This window comes from Propithecus coquereli, unplaced genomic scaffold (assembly GCF_000956105.1).
Source record: "Propithecus coquereli isolate 6110/MARCELLA unplaced genomic scaffold, Pcoq_1.0 Scaffold58, whole genome shotgun sequence".
NCBI lineage: Eukaryota > Metazoa > Chordata > Mammalia > Primates > Indriidae > Propithecus > Propithecus coquereli.
In genome coordinates this window covers 906,836-923,532 of record NW_012151729.1, presented here as the reverse complement: position 1 = coordinate 923,532, position 16,697 = coordinate 906,836, and the positions used below count along the sequence as shown (strand labels likewise).

The following is a 16,697-nucleotide window of genomic DNA, read 5'->3' as shown; positions in this document are numbered from 1 at the left end:
GAAAATTCAGAAGCTGGCATGATGCACATCACCTAATGGTCACTAAATGAAGATTTATTGAAAGAAAGAATTAATCAGTAAATAATTTTCTGATACAAATTTTTAAGAGAAAAAGATAAATGAGGAGAAAACAAAAAAGAAACCAAAGTTTTAGTTAAGCAACCAAATCACCAATTTTAGTTTTAGTGTTATTTCTTTTTCTATGCATTCACTAACAGTAGCAGGATTTTTAGTCCTGGTCAGTGAGAATTAATGTTAAGGGTAATGACCCTACTAGATCATCAGTCAAAAATGTCTCTACTTTAAAAGACAAGTAGAAAACTCATTTATCCTCCATTTCTGAGGTTTTGTTTTGCTGAATCTTTTTAACTTAATCCTCAGATGACCAGAGAATTCTGCTCACCAGCATAAACCATCACTGGAGAATGCCGATTCATTGAAGTTGGATTGTAATTAGCAAAGAGGTTTTTATTGTTTGTTTTAACAATAAATCACTTTGAATATGACTATTAAGTTAGCAAATTATAATGTCGGAGACTAGTATCCCCATTTACCAATGGGATCATTCATTTAATTTAGGGAAAATTCAGAGACTAAATGCTCGAACTTGCATGTTTTAGCATCAGTAACTTTTGAGAATGGGAAGGGCCTTTTTGTATCACAGGCACGGCAGGCCTGCCATTATAATCACAACTGATTATGGCCTGCTGAAGGTCAGGTATCCCTGTGAGAAACACAATTGCAGTCTTTTGGCTCTTAACATGGTGTCATTTGGATCTGTTGTTTAAGGCAACACATTGAAATATGAAGCCAACTTACTTTATCACATATTTATTGAACATCTACCTTTGTGATAGATACATTGTTAGGGTTCCAGCAACAGAAAAAATGAACACACAATAATACTTCATGCCTTTGACAAATTTACATTCTGGCAAAGCAAGAATATAAATCACTGATATACAAAAAGCAGAGTGAAGAAAAAGCTTAAGAAACATACACTGACAGAGAAATTAGCTACCATGTCTATTATAATCAAGTAAGCAAGACTTCCTGGAGGAGGTACCACATTGAGATAAATATTGAAGGATGGGTAGGGTAGAAACAGATGGAGATTGGGGATAAAGAGGTCATTCTATGTGCAAAGATGTGCCGCTGCGGAAAACCGTAAGATGCATTTTTATAAGAACAGCAAGTAATCCAGTTTAAACAGAGTGTATGTTACTTGTGACGGTATAATGGAAGATGAGTCTGGGAAGTAGATTTTGCCTATATTACATGTATGAAGAGTATTATATAGGAATAAAGGACTGAGTAGTTAAAGTCATGGATTTGAGACCAGTAGTTGCCATTTGACTTATCTTTGTTCCAAGACAGTAGACCTATACTGTACGAGCTAAGACACTAGAAATCTAGGTCTAGACCAAATTATGAAAATAAGTTTTTGTTTGGTGTAGTTTATGTGTCTTTTGATTTGCTACCACAGCTTTTTCTCATTCTCCAAGTTGGACTTGTATCTGGTCCCATTCCTGATGAGAAATAACTGATAATGTCCTGGGGATGGTAGTGACAGGGATGAGGGTTCTAAGGGGTATTCCACAGTTATAAGGGGAACTCCTAAAGTAAAAGGCTTCGGGACTATAAGGAATCACATCATAGTGGCAGGATATGGGGCCGTAGGGTAAAACATGCACACCTTGGAGGTATCGCGGCTTAGCCCCAGATCACTGCAATAAAGCGAGTCACACAAATTTTTTGGTTTCCCAGTGCATATAAAAGTTATGTTGACACTATGCTGTAGTCTATTAAGTGGGCAATAGTAGTGTGTCTACAGTGTACATACCTTAATTAAAAATATGTTATTGCAAAAAAATGCTAATGATCCTCTGAGTTTTCTTTTTGCTGATGGAGAGTCTTGACTCGATGATGATGCCTGTTGACTGATAAGGTTGGTGGTTGCTGAAGGTTGTGGTGGCTGTGGCGATTTCTTAAAATAATACAACCAGGAAGTTTGCCACATTGATGGACTCTTCGTGAAAGGTTTCTCTACAGCGTTCTGTGCTATTTGCTAGCGTTTTACCCACAGTAGAACTTTCAAAGTTAGACTCCGTTCTCTCAAACCCCACTGTACCTAACAGGTACAATGGACACTATCTGGGGGATGGGCACACTTATAACTTCAGCTCAAATGGTACAAAATCAATTTATGTAACCAAAATCTTTGTGCCCCCATAATATTCTGAAATAATAAAAAATAAAATAAAATAAGATAAAATGAGGTATGTCTGTAGATTGCTGTGGAGGGACATGGATGTGGGACTCTCAAATCATATAAAGTAGAACACTACCTACATGTCTTCCCTCTGTGGCTCACAGTGGCCGTCGGGTGTAGGAGTGACAACTCAGAGTATAGATGACTCAGGAAAAACCATTTCCAATGGTGGAAATTAGCCAAGGTATAGGTGCCATGCTTTGCCAGTTATGTTCTCTTCATGGACTAAGGAAGGGACATGAGGCAGTTATGAGTGGAAAGATAGCTAAAAATCAGGTGGTTCTGGGGTTTCGACCCAGGTCTAAGTCTCAGTTTTCACATATATTAAAAACAAAACAAAACAAAACAAAAACTAGAAATGGGCGCATGAGTACTAACAGCCATTTTGCCTCCCTAACATCACATAACAAGGCATAGTTATGGGCTGTCCGTACCTGCAGTTCTGAGGCATAGAGGAAAGTCGACTCTGAAAGCATCCAGGCCTTCTGAAGGTGGCACCTTGGACAGTTCCTTCACGGTGCCTATTCAGTACAGAGGACTGTGGAGAGGTGAGAGATGCAGACGAACAACTAACAAGGGAACTGGGGGCTTGAATATTCCGTCAGCTCCACAAGGTGGCATTCTGTCAGGAAGATGTTCCGCTGGGTAGGTGGCCTCTGAGTGTGATGCTGGGAGTGCCACTGTTTGCAGGAAGGAGAGAACACATTCCGGAAGGCTGCCCGGAAGCGACGAGACAGTAGGTTGTAGATAATAGGGTTGACCGCTGAGCTGAGGTAGAAGAAGACACCTGGAATGTGGGGGGTTAAACTTGAGGCAGAGGCATGAAGGGAGAAGCATAAATATTTCCAAAGGCCTAGAATCCCTGCGATTGCCTCTTTCGGAAGTAATAATATATACAAGACTCTAATTGGGAATACAAAATGCTCTGAACAGATCTTCCACCTGTGCATTTAGGAATCAAATACAGAAAGATTAAAGAATCTTGGAAAAATTTAGACTGACATGGGCTCTCTCTAAGATATTCAGTAACTTCCTTTGATCCCTACTTGTTTAATTAAAGAACATGTTCCCATAGCATTAATAAGAGATGCTTAAATATCAGAGGAAAGAGAGATGTTTCTATCTCCTTGGAATTTTACTTAAATCTATAATTTGAAACTGCAAGTAATGGAGGAATGGTAAATAAGTCAAGCCTTAGTCCCACTGAGACTCCTTATAATGCTAGATATCTCTTCAAAGAAATGTTCCCCAATCTCCTTTCCCCATCTACCCTTTTTCTTCAAAGGTTCTTCCACCTTAATAAACAATTGTGTTTTACCATTTATTTTCTCCAGTAAATGCCTTGCACATTGTCATTTTTCTGTTTGGTATATACTTGTCCTTTATTGCCACATTCTATTTTATTTCTCTAAGGCCCAAATTGAGCCTAAGGTTGGGGATCAGAGGGACCTAGTTTCTGATCTTGGCCCTGGTTTATTCTGTGACCTTAGACAAACACTGGCACTTCAGTTTCTTTCTCTGTAAAATGGGAATGAAAATTCCAGCCTAAACCATCTCCGTGGATTATTGTGAGGATGAAGTTAAGATACCATCCACAGAGAGGCTGGAAATGGCTAAGAATGTAACGCACATGATAGGTACTGTTTTCAACATGTTCCTTGTGGTCCTCATTTATATGGTTCAGGACATTCTGAGGCTATATGGCCTGTGTAAAGATTGGGCAGGGAGGAATACTGAAGGAGAACATTTATATATACTGGTACTTCATTTAAGAAATTAATGCTAAATGAACCCTTATTATGTTCTAGGAACTTTAAGGCATAAACGTAAGGACCATTATGGTCATAAAAATTTAGTGTTGGGGGTTATTGGACTCTTGCCGGACCTTGAAATGGGTCGGCGATAGTTGAAGAAGGTAGGAGAGGGTGTTTCAGGGATAAGGCATAGTATGCACAAATGTGCAGAGGCAGGAATGGTTATATTGTACAGGAACAATGTGCCAAACTCTCTAATTTATCAGTTTGAGAAGTGTATGATCTATGGATGGAAACACTAGAACTTGGAGAATAAAAAGGCAAGTTGGGGGCATTTTCCACAAGTTTTAAGAGGTTTAGACTTCATCTAGTTTGCAATGTAAGGAAAGTAGAGATGGTATCTTAACAGAATAATGTCATTATTAAAGCTATAACTTGGAAATCTTAAACTGGTTGCCTAGATGTATCTGGAGGGAGAGGTATGGTCAACTGGTCAAGTCTTATTTGAACTTGTAGTATTTTCCAATTTATTTAAACATTCCTATTTTTCTCAGATTAAGTTTATCCTTACAAGGATAAACTAAGAGGTAGAAATATTTTTGAGATTTGGCCCTGAGTGGTAAATGATTGAACACAAAAGTACTAATGTCCAGATATAAGCTATACATGAGGTCTGCTGAGTACAAAAGAGAGGGCGACAGAAAGTAGATAATGCACATGGTATTCAGTATACATATGGATGCTATTGTTTTTGCTCTGCACACATCTGGAGCTTAATTTGCAAAACCTGATCTTATTTTTCTTTTCTGGTGATGTCTTTGATGACCTAAGGAGCCCATAGAGTCAGCCAGTGCCTAGCAGAGGTGGGGAGATAGAAGAGGTCTGATCTTAAGGCTGACAGTCACACTGACAGAGAGACAGGCCTGGGTAGTCATCGTCTGCTCTGGTTTGGAGGAAAGATACTGAACTTGAAGTTAGATGACTTGGGCTTGAGCCCCGTTTTAACTATTTTCCAGCTGAGTACATTTGGGCAAATTATTTCTTCTTGTGAAACTGTTTCTTTGCCTATAAAATGTTGATGATATTATCCACTTAACAACATTATTGTGGGGATTATAGAAAGACATACAGCATTTTATAGCTTAAACTCTTTAATATCTATTATTGCATTTGCTTCTTTCCATTAGTCCATGGTTTGTCCAGAGCAGGCATTATTGCCATTTTACAATTGAGGAAACTTTGGCATGAAGGAAGCCATCTGCTCCAGATCACTCAGAGTATCATTGGTGGAACTGAGGTGCAACTCTATGTTCTCTGACTTAGTGATCTTTCCACCACTATTTCCAACATATTCTCTGGTATCCTGGACAAGCAAAGTCAAAGAAGCCTAAAAGCAGACTTTGATGCCCCCAGGAATACCTTTTGGTTGGCTTTCATGGCGATGCAACACTTGCTGAAAGCAATACAAGATTTCAGGGACATGGATGTTTACTAAACAAGAACGAGTTCAGTTGCATGGCCATTGAAGCCCAATTTCCTGCCATAATCATCACACTTAGAGTTGAGATTTTCCATAAAGTAGCCTCTAAAATAGTGATCCGGTATATATATTTTTGGACCAGTAACATACCCAATCAATCTTTGAATAAAATAAAATCAAGTGTCTTCATTATAATATAGAAGGTCCCCAGATAAATCAGTATATTCAGGCGTCTAAACAAGGTGAAGAAGAAGCAATGACCTGGACACTTGGCATGCAACCAAAACAACTGAGCTTTTACCTGACACCACATGGATGAGATTGAACACAGCAGCTAGGGATTCGGTCCATTCCTCCACAAAGCTGAAGAAGAGTCGATCAACGTGGAATGGGGCCCAACAGATAGCAAATACTAAGACCAAAACAACTGGAAAGGACGACAAATGGGAAATCAAAAGGCAGTCTGTGCAAGGATAGGTGTACAGTGCTTACTCTGAGTTATCCATTCCTTCTAGCGGTTTTTCCCTCCACCTGGTTAAGTTTATAACTGTTTCAGGCAAACTAGATCCTAAACATCCTCAATATAGAATATTTAAACATAGTAGTGAATTGTATAAGATCTAAGATCAGGTTTCCATATGATCATACAAGGTTCCTTGTATAATGTCAATTTCCTTTGATCAGTGGTCCCCAACTCTTTTGGCACCAGGGACAGGTTTCATGGAAGACAATTTTTCCATGGGGGCAGAGGGTAGATGGTTTGGGGATGATTCAAGCACATTGCATTTATTATATTTACAACTTCTCCCCAGAGCTAGCATCACCACCTCAGCTCCACCTCAGATCATCAGACATTAGGTTCTCATAAGGAGCGCACAACCTGGATCCCTCGCATGTGCAGTTTACAGTAGGGATCGCGCTTCTATGAGAATCTAATGCCGCCACTGATCTGGCAGGAGGTACAGCCCAGGTGGTGATGTGAGGGACGGGGAGCAGCTATAAATACACAGACGAAGCTTCGATAGCTTGCCCACTGCTGTGTGGCCTGGTTCCTAACCGGCCACGGACTGGTACCAGTCGGCAGCCCAGGGGGCGGGGACCGCAGCTTTAGATCATTTAAAATAGTATTTAACTTATTGAAAAGTTCTGAAAACATTTTATTGTGGAAAATAAAGCTTATTGAAAGTAGATTGTTGGAGCCACACAGACTGGTATATAAATGGTTGGATTTAAGCAGTTGGTGTTCTTTAAAGTCATAGATTAATAACAAACTGTTAAATATATGCATGAATTCATCTTGTTACTCTCAGAAGTTTCTCTGAATTTGATAACTAAAAATTCTGTAATGGGTGGAGAATGAGAGAGAGGAAGATCAAACAACAACAAGCATAATAATGCTTTATAAGCATCTTTCGATTGGGAGGGGATGTGTCTATTATACTACAAATCAATACAGCACAGAATTCCTTCAAATTTCTTATTTTCAGTGCTCAAGACAGAGATTGGTGCTATTGCAGTTTCTCTTTGGGGTATTTAAGCTCTACAACTATAAATACGTATTTTTTTTTCTCTTCTCAAGTCATAGAATACTTTGCTATGGCATGATGCTTGGGATTTGCCTCAAAATAATCTTGTAGGGTATAAGGGTATAAGATGAAACAAGATTAGTTATGAGTTGGTAATTTTTGAAGCTGAGTGAGGGGTATATGGGCATTCATTTTATAGTTCTCTGTGCTTGTGTGCATGTTTGAAGTTTTCATAGTAAATAATACCTATATTTCCTGTTGGCATTAAACACTTTCAGAGGACGTCATCTGCCTGTGTGGTATAGTTTCAGAAAAATATGGAAGCTTCTTCTGAGCTTTGCCCTCAAGAAAAATACCCTAATCTGCTCCCTACTGCCTATAATTCCCTTTAGATAAAAATTTAATTCCTGTTAAAATTGAACCTCCTCCCAAAGCAAATACTTGTAATATATTTTGTTATTGTGACTTCAATGTGAGTGAGCTTCAAGTCTTTTTGTGAGAATAGATTATCATCAAAGAGAAAAGGGAAGAAATAACAAAGACACTTGTTTCCTTAATAGGGAAAGTCAGGTGCCAACAAGGGCTAAAATATTTCCAAGAAGATGACTATTAGAGTTGAAAACACCAACTTCAGTGACCTCACAGTTTTTTGTTCACAAATATCACATAGTGAATGTTTCATATGCATATTATTCTTGAGGATTCATTTCTTCCAAATCTTAGGTTTTTATTTGGAAAGTATATTATAAATCTCCTTTCCCTCATCAGTAACTTTCAGAGACTAGTGCTGGATCATGTATTTTTATAACATTGTTTTGGGAGAGTGTGAGTCAGTACTTGGATATATTTTTTTTAGTATCTTATTTATACACAAGCATACTATTTGATACAAAGTTATACAAGGTCATAGGTAAAATGACTTCTTAGAGGTACTCTTGGCCAGTGTTCTTAATCTGGAATTAAAAGATCCCATGGAGTTCATTAGGGGGTTACAATCCTGAAATGGATTGTAAAACATCTTGTATACGTGCATTTGTACATTTTCAGGGTGGAGAGTCCACAGCTTTCATCATATTTTTAAAGAAACCCGTAACATAAATAGGTTAAAAACCACCTGCTCATTTTAGAAGGGGGAAGAAAGTGGTGCTCAAAGGCTCAGAGTGGATGCGATTTACCAAACACCACACAGTGTATTGCAATGGATGCAATTTAGCATGTTGTTTTGAGGGTTCAAAACAAAAAGTGAAACAAAACAGGCGGGTCCTAGGAGCTTGAGTAAACCAAGAAAGATAGTCCACCTAGTATCTATGTAGACCATTACCTAATGTGTTCATTATCTCTCAGTCTTAATCTACCCTCACAAATATTATGTTTTAGGATAATTTTGAATCTGACCCCATTACCAAATGCAACTCCTTTGTTCTCACAAATAAAACAAAACAAAACAAAATAGAGGACTTACACAACATCTTGGTGACTGATTTTCTGGGGGGTCTTTGAATATTTGCAGTCACTTCACTGGCCTCAAGGGATTTGTCTTTCTTCAGCTGGAAAGGGAGTGGAAAGAGATGGTAAGAAAGGAAAGCATTTTTTTTCCCTTCCTTAACAATCTGAGAGGCATAAATCTAACACTTATTTTGAAGACAACTGGGACTTAGAGAAATATAAGAATGTCAAATGTTTAACAGTAAGTTGGAGGTAGAATTGAATCTAACCAATTGGATAGATGACTGTGGCCAAGTTGCAGTGCAACCATTTTTCATATGCAATTCTGTAGAACCCTAGGTATGTAGCACGATAATAGGTGTTCCATGAAAAATACAAGATTTTGAAGTAAAAAAAGAAAAACAATTGAATTGACTCATTTATTTTTTCTTGTAGTAACATTAGGCATCTATTAAAGTGAAATCTGTCTGCTACATGGCAGGTAGACTGTACAAAACAAAAGCAGGTATTATTCCTACCTCATGAAAGTTCAGTCTTCATTGTGAGTCTTCTCAGAACCTTTAATATGCTAACGGACATTATGAATCTTCACAGAGGATAGTGTATCATCCTTCTTCCTAACCACTCCCCACATTTTACACTCACATCTCCTACCTGCATCCCAGCCAAAAGGGGAATCGTGTTTTCCAGCCCTTTTCGGTGGATTACCTTGTGCTATCTTGACAAGTATGATTTGGGAAATGCTGTTTTACTAATATTATTAATACCAATAAGAGTGCATGTGTTTCTGAGTTTAGACGTTAAAATACATTCCTCATAGTTGGAAGATGTTTTGGTTCTTGATGTAACATCTGAAAATTTGAAATATCAACATTACCTGCACATGCGATTTCTCTTGTTCAGCTCAAGTCCCACCTACTCCTGGAAGACTTTGGTGGCCACTTCAGCCCATTGCCCTCTCCTTCCTCTGAACTCCCAAAGCACTAAAGATCTGCATCATTCATCGAGTTGTGAATTTTTTTCTTTTTAATTTATATACTTTTTAGTTTGTGGGGATGTTCAGCCAGGTAAAAGAAGCTTTAAGGGCTCATAATAAACTACCATCAAATATCTAGACGTTAGTGTAGTATAGTACATAGTTAGTATATATTTGTGCATTGGTTCTCTAACATTTATTCCCCTCTTCTCTTACCGATAGCACCATGATGTTCCCTTTGGGAATCTATTCCTTCCCTATTCGTAGTTATGGATTTGGCTGAGAATGACCCCCAGGTCCAGCTCCAGTCATAGTCTCTAAATAACTTAGCCAAGTAGCGTGTCTTATCCTCCAGTCACAGTGATTGGATAATTGGGGCCAATGAGATTTCAGATATTTGCTTGTCCTTCTGAGAATGGAAGTTTTACTTCTTTCTTCATGGGACTGATAGAGGGAGCCCTTCTCTGTGTAGGAGGTTTGGCATTACAAAAGCTTTTTTTTTTCCCCTATCACGAGGAAGGTGCTTGAAGTCACCAATGGACAGCTATGTGGAGTTTGAGGTTGAAATGAACACCATAGAAAGAGGAGCTAAGAAACAGAAATAAAGCTGGGTCCTTGAGGGCATAGTGTGTTTCCTGGATTAATCTTCGTCAAGAGCCAGCTCCACTTCCGAACATTTCAGGTCTACGCTCCCCTTCGTGTTTTGCCAGATCGAGTTGGGGTTCCCTCGTTGCTAATACAAAAGGTCCTGAATGATCGATGGAGGTCATCAAGTGGAACAAAAATTTAACTTATTTTATATAGTCTCAGGGGTAGGTTAGGATCAATATATTGAGTTATAAGAAGATAGATTCCAACTTGAGGTGAGGAAAAATTGATGTGATTATGTGCAATAATGGAACAAACTGCTCTCAGCAGTAGTAAGCTTCCTGGACTAGATGGTGTTTTGGGGAAGTATTTTAGAGTAGGTATTTAAAATTAAATAAGATTTGAAAGAGTGGGTCATTAAGAATTGCCTCTAAAGTTCAACAAATCCAGATGCTGTCTCGCAAACAAACATATATGCTCCTTGAAATCAGGTAGCTGTCAGAACCACACGGGCCCTGAAGTATTCACTTGGGTGATTAATCAACCTGGCCGTTTGTCTCCTGGATATAATTGGTGTTCTCTACATGTCTTCAAAAAGTGAGGAATTAAGGGTCTTGTGAGATTTGACCCTTCAGAGTCACCTAGAAATAGTGGAGTAATTGTGCAGTAATTTAGGACTAGGTGGGAGAAAACTGAAGATGATAAGATGTTATTAACACAATGGTAAAACAAAATCATGCACGTAGAGTGCTTATCTCAGTGCCTGGCACATAATACTGAGCAAATTCTATATTATTGCTATTATTGTGATTCTGATTATTGTCCCAAGTCTACTCAAAAGATATAAGGAAAACTGATTAAAAAAATAAAGTGATTTATTTATATCTCTAGGCCCAATCATGTGGATTACTGAGTCTTTTCTAGAAATTCTTTCTCATGGTACCACTCACTCACAGCCTGTGCTGATAGAAAGAAACAGGCAAAGGCACAGAAAAGAAAAGCATGTCCAAGTTTAGAGCAATGCATCAAATCGCAAACTTTACTAACTCATCTCAGATTAAATCTATTAAAGGCTCTAATTATTTCACTCCATTTAAAAAAGGTTATAATTATTACAAGGTACAGTTATGTTATTATTTTATTTCAGCCCATAACTAAGAACGCTAAAAAAATATTGAGATCTATTAGTCACTAGTCACTTTTTTGATTGGGTGGAACAATTCTCTATGGCAATTTCTCCACACTAAGTAATAGATTTTTTTTAAAGTAAACATCAAACAAATAGTTCACGCAATTCTTTTATGGACACGCTTTCCGTTCAAGCATTGTTTGCACTGAAAAGAAAATCATGTCGATTAATTGTTGTTTACTTTTCAGCTTTCTTAGGTTATAACAAACAATTAGCTAACTAGAGGAAGAGTGAAAAATTGAATATTTATGCATGTTGTACGTTGTTCCGACAGAATTTGAAGTGCTTGACATAAAATAGAATTGAAATGAACTGTCCAGTCAATATTAAATGCTGCTTTAATACTGAATATTTCCATTTCCCTTCACATGTTTAGCAAAGTAGATAGTCAACCATTAATTATTCCTACTTACCCCCTTATTTATTTATTTATTTATTTAAGACAGGGTCTCAAGCAATCCTTCTGCCTCAGCCTCTGGAGTAGCTGGGACTATAGGTGTGCTTTACCACATCCAGATAATTTTTCTATTTTTTTTTTTTTTATAGAGATGGGGTCTCACTATGTTCCTCAGGCTAGTCTCGAACTCTTGGATTCAAATGATCCTTCTGCTTCAGCCTCCCAAAGTTCTAGGATTATAAGTGTGAGCCACTACACTTGGCCCAAACTTTTATTTTAAAATTCAGGTTACAAGAAAAGGAATGATAAATTATGGTTATTATATAGGAAGTTCAGAAGCCTTCCTACCCTACCCCATTTAGCTATGAAAAATCAAAACAAGAGGAGGTTCATGGGGTTGATTACCATTCAGGTTGATTTATTATTTGATTAGTTGTTTATACTGACTGAAATCACTCCACCAGCTGTTCATTTATATAGTTTGTGGAGATTTAGTTACAGAATACCAAGATTATAATAATTGATTTTGTGTAAATATCTCTACAATCTTAACACAAACTATTTACTACAAAAAAAAAAAAAAGAAAAGAAAAGGAAGGAAGGAAGAAAGGAAGGAAGAGAGGGAGTGAGGGAGGTAGGGGAAAAAAATTAGTGCAACCCTGTGTTGGCATGGTTGAATTCTTCTATGATTCATATATGCATCCTCATCCACTCAAGCATTAAAGCCACATTCAGGGGCTACAAGGACTAGGTCAGAACTTCCTCCCAAAAGGGGAAGAACCTGCCCTGGCATTATCTATTTTCCGTCTCCATAATGCTCAAACCCTGGAGAGCAGCTCAGTGGAGACTGTGTCCTAGAACGATGCAGCATGATTGAATGTTTAGCTTTGAGCATGCACATGGCTTCCTCCTTCCCTGGTCCTGTGATTTCTTCAGTCTTGGGTTTGCTGCCTTCTGAAGGCAGTGGGTTCCAGAGTCAATCACATCTTTAGACTTTCCAAGACAGTCAATTACTTAACAATCAGTAGGATTGCTTGGGTCTCTTTAAATCTCTTTGATCAAAAAGTCCCTTAGAGATAATATTTCTAGTTTTTTATTTTAAAGGTAGAGGAGCTGAAGCTCAGCAATGAGGGGAGTAATTTAGGCTTATTCATTCACTGAGTTTACAGTCTACTCAGGGAGAAAGAAATTAATTAAGGAGTCTACAAGTATAGAATTATAAATTATAAGGAAGGAAAATTGCTGGGGCACATGAACACCCAAAACAGGGACCAGATATATCTAGGGCATCCAGGAGAGTTTCTCCAAGGAAGTGTGACTGAAGTATGACAAAGGATAAATGAGAGAAAGGCAAAAGGGATTGTGGTGGTGGGCAGTGGAACATTTAGGCAAAAGGCATAGCATGTGTGAAGAGTATAAGGTCACTGCCACAGAATAGGGCCTACTTTTCCTGACTTTCAGTATAGATATTTAAAAATTCTTCTAGGAGTGACTTTGTAAGCACATAGTTCCTCTCTTGGTGTCCTCTGGTACGCTGGGTAACACCTCATCCTTCCTGAGAACAAGCTGTCATAAGTCGCATTACCCAGACAAAGCAAACCAGGATGGTTTCTAAGCTGCTGTCTGAGCTGTCACTTAGCTCCTGATACAAGGCAGCTGTGGATTCATGACAATAAAGCAAAATGCAACTTAATGTAATAGGCTAGAGGGGAGAATATGTGTTTCCTACTCAAAGTTAAATATCTCCCAAAATGACCCAAGATAAGTGATTGGCATTGGAGATGGTATTGATAAGTCTGGGGTGGGGATTTCCCAGTGGACTTTATTTGGACTTGTGTAGAACATTTTTCTCCACAGTGAGATGCACAGGGCATTCTTAAGACATGGCTGTGAGCTGATCTGGGGTGACATACGTGTCTGGGAACACAGGGGCCAGCTCTCCAGGGGGAGACTGACACAGCTCGCTACCTGATTAGATTTACTCTTGTGCCTAAACATCTGTGACACAGAATTTGTTCTTCCTACTTGGCCCTTAACATTGACCTTAGGGACAATAGGTATTCAAGAGGACCACCTCTGGGGCACTCCTTTCTGACAATCACCTTTCTCAGAGACGGACTGAGATGGGAGTATATTAGTCGTCAGATACTATATGCTGTCAGAGCCATCTCAAAGCATACGCTGTCTGTTTTGTTCTCCTTTTATTTATAACTTACATTGTTCCATCTCACAGAATTTTTTTTTCTTTTTTTAAGGAATCACAGACTGTTAGAGCTAGAAGGAACCTTAGATGTGATCTGATGTGACCTTTTCATTTTATAACGGAAAACTACTTCCAAGAGAAGTATGTGGTTTTCCTAAGGGAATACTATGTGTCAGCTGTGGACCTGGGAGTCTAAATGGTCTGGTAACTGTTTACTACACAAGCTATCTCCTTAAATGGGTATAAAACTGTCACAGTCAAGAACTTTTACCACTATGAATTTGGGTGCAGAGTATACCAGTGGAGGAATTATATAGACTTTCTTTTGCCCTTATCAAAAATAGTTTTTCTCAGCTAAATTAGATCCCCCCAGACAAATCAGTGTACCACCATGAGCACAGGAAAAGACCCTCTGATTACAAGATATGTTGCAAAATAAGTGATACTTTTCTCTTAATCCCAGAGCTCTCTTATTCACACTTTCTTTTAATCTAGCTCATGTGATCTATTCACCGCCCCATCCCTTAATATCCACCTGCTCAATAGAAGTCCAAGGTGATCTCACTAGCTCATATTTTAAAAAAATTTTAACGTGATATTTCAACCAAAGGGTCAAGCAACCATAAGGAAATCTTGGACTATAACATAGGCAGGTGTTCAAACTAAGTTGGTACAGAGGAAAATTTCAATGCAGGCAGTGGGTAGGGCAGAAAACAGAGCAGGATGTGTCTCTCAGATGTGGCCACCTACCCCCAGATCACCTGATGTGTTTATCTAGAAGGAGCCTCCACATCAGACCTACTGAATTAGATTTTCCTAAGGGTGGGGCATGCGTCTTGCTAGCCATAAGTTTTCTAGGTGATTCTTAGAAACACTTAGATATGAGAACTATAAGAACAGAGGGAAAAATAATGGAAGATGAGATAAAGGAAATGATAAATAGTTGTGGTTATTATTTGTCTATAAATTCTTAATCCTATAAATTCTCAATTTCCCATCTGAGCTCATTCTACTTTTCTCTATGTCCCCTTCCAGTTCTGAATTTCTCCAGTTTTAAGTTTTTCTCTGAACCTTGAGTCAGTGGAAAAAGAAAGGATGCTGCCTCAGGCCAGCCAGCTTGGATACTCACTCTGAGCCCCATGAGGAGGTAGAGGGCACTGATGACAGTCATGGGTAGGATGTAGAAGAGGAAGGAGGTGACTTGGATGATGAAATTATAGATCCACATGGGCTTGATGACCGTACAGGTGGCGGAGCCCGGGACCAAGGACCCATTGGGGAAGTAGTGGAGCTTGATGCCATGGATGCTGGTGTTGGGCAGAGAGAAGAGGACAGAGAAGGCCCAGACAATGCCAAGGATCCGGAGGGCCCGCCGCCGGGTGCTCTCCAGCTTGGCACGGAACGGGTGGAGGATGGCCACGTAGCGCTCCACGCTGACCGTGGTGACGCTGAGGATGGAGGCGAAGCACACGGTCTCAAAGAGGGCTGTCTTGAAGTAGCAGCCCACAGGCCCAAACAGGAAGGGGTAGTTGCGCCACATTTCATAGACTTCCAGGGGCATTCCAAGGAGCAGGACCAGGAGGTCAGAGACAGCCAAGCTGAAGAGGTAGTAGTTGGTGGGTGTCTTCATAGCCTGGTGCCGCAGAATCACCAGGCACACCAGGAGATTGCCAGTGACGCCCACCACAAAAATCAGGGTATACACGACAGACATAGGGAGGAAGAGGTGGCTGCGCTGAGGTCCGCAGAGGAAGGCCAGATAGTCCTCAGTGCTGTTCAGGTATTTCTTGAATGGATCTTCCAGCTCCTGCTGGTGGATCCAGGAAGCATTCTCAAGTTTTTCCATCACTGACATTAAAATCCAAGACCTGAGCCTCCTCCGATATGAGGTTCTGTCTCAAGCTGAGCCAGAAAGGAAAGAGAAAGCAGTCAGGAAAGCACAGGCTCAGAGAAGAGGGCTGGGAGAGAGTGTGTTTCAGCTTCAAGCTTGGGCTGCTCAGACGCTGATCCCTTTTGAAGAGACCCCAGACACAAGCCCCTCCCCTCGACGGGCTGTGGGCCAATGAGTGCCTGTCAGGCTGCACAGGAAGAGAGGACAGCATGGAAGTGCTGGCATTGTGTCAGGGAGCAGGGGAGGAGGCAGAGACCTTTCTCTGAATTGGAAGGAGCTGGGAAGGCAGAGCTGACACAGACTGTGTGCCTCTCTAACTTAAATAAGGAGTGGGCACCGAGAGCAATGCATGTTGCAAAGTTGTGGGAATCTGGGTGGAAATACATATTATAGTTGCAGAATCGTGGGTAGAAGGGTACAAATCTCCATTGATCCTTGTCACCTGCACAGCATGACAGAAATGGGAGATCAATAGAATTCTCAAGTTGTCTTGTTCCATTGGAAATTCAGGGTTCTCTGGGGAAAGCATGATCAATGTGACTTTTGGTTTTGATTGCATCAATGATAAAATTTAAAGCCCGAAAGGGCACTTGTCCACCAGCTGGCCCTGCTAGATACTTCAGTCACTTTTGGCAGTGCCTTGCTGTTACAAAAGGCAAGTGGGTTTCAAAATCAGGCACATTCATAGAAATTCAGGAAAGTTGGGAGAGTTACTCTAACTCTTAGAGGCTCCTTTCCTTATCTGCATCATTAATTCTATTGTGTTCAACAAATACTTTTTGAAGATTCACTATGTGCCAGGCAATGTTTTAGGCTTTGTAGAAACATCAGTGAACAAGCAAGACAAGGTTTCTGCCCTCACGGAGCTTTCCCCACAGTAGGGAATTCTGAAAACATACAAACTAATAATTTAATATGATTTCAGACAATAATTGATGAATAATTATTTATCAAGGGTAATCAAAGAAGCCTTAT

General features: G+C 39.6%; 1 protein-coding gene across 1 annotated transcript; it reads right to left on the bottom strand.

Annotated features, from left to right (window-relative positions):
* Positions 1 to 2,841: 2,841 nt before the first annotated feature.
* Positions 2,842 to 15,686, bottom strand: NMUR2 (neuromedin U receptor 2). Its single transcript, XM_012658275.1, has 4 exons — positions 14,961 to 15,686; positions 8,495 to 8,579; positions 5,808 to 5,933; positions 2,842 to 3,059 (listed from the first exon to the last, which is right to left on the bottom strand). Exons 1-4 carry the CDS (start codon positions 15,684 to 15,686, stop codon positions 2,842 to 2,844), a joined length of 1,155 nt encoding a protein of 384 aa, XP_012513729.1.
* Between the last annotated feature and the right edge of the window lie 1,011 nt (positions 15,687 to 16,697).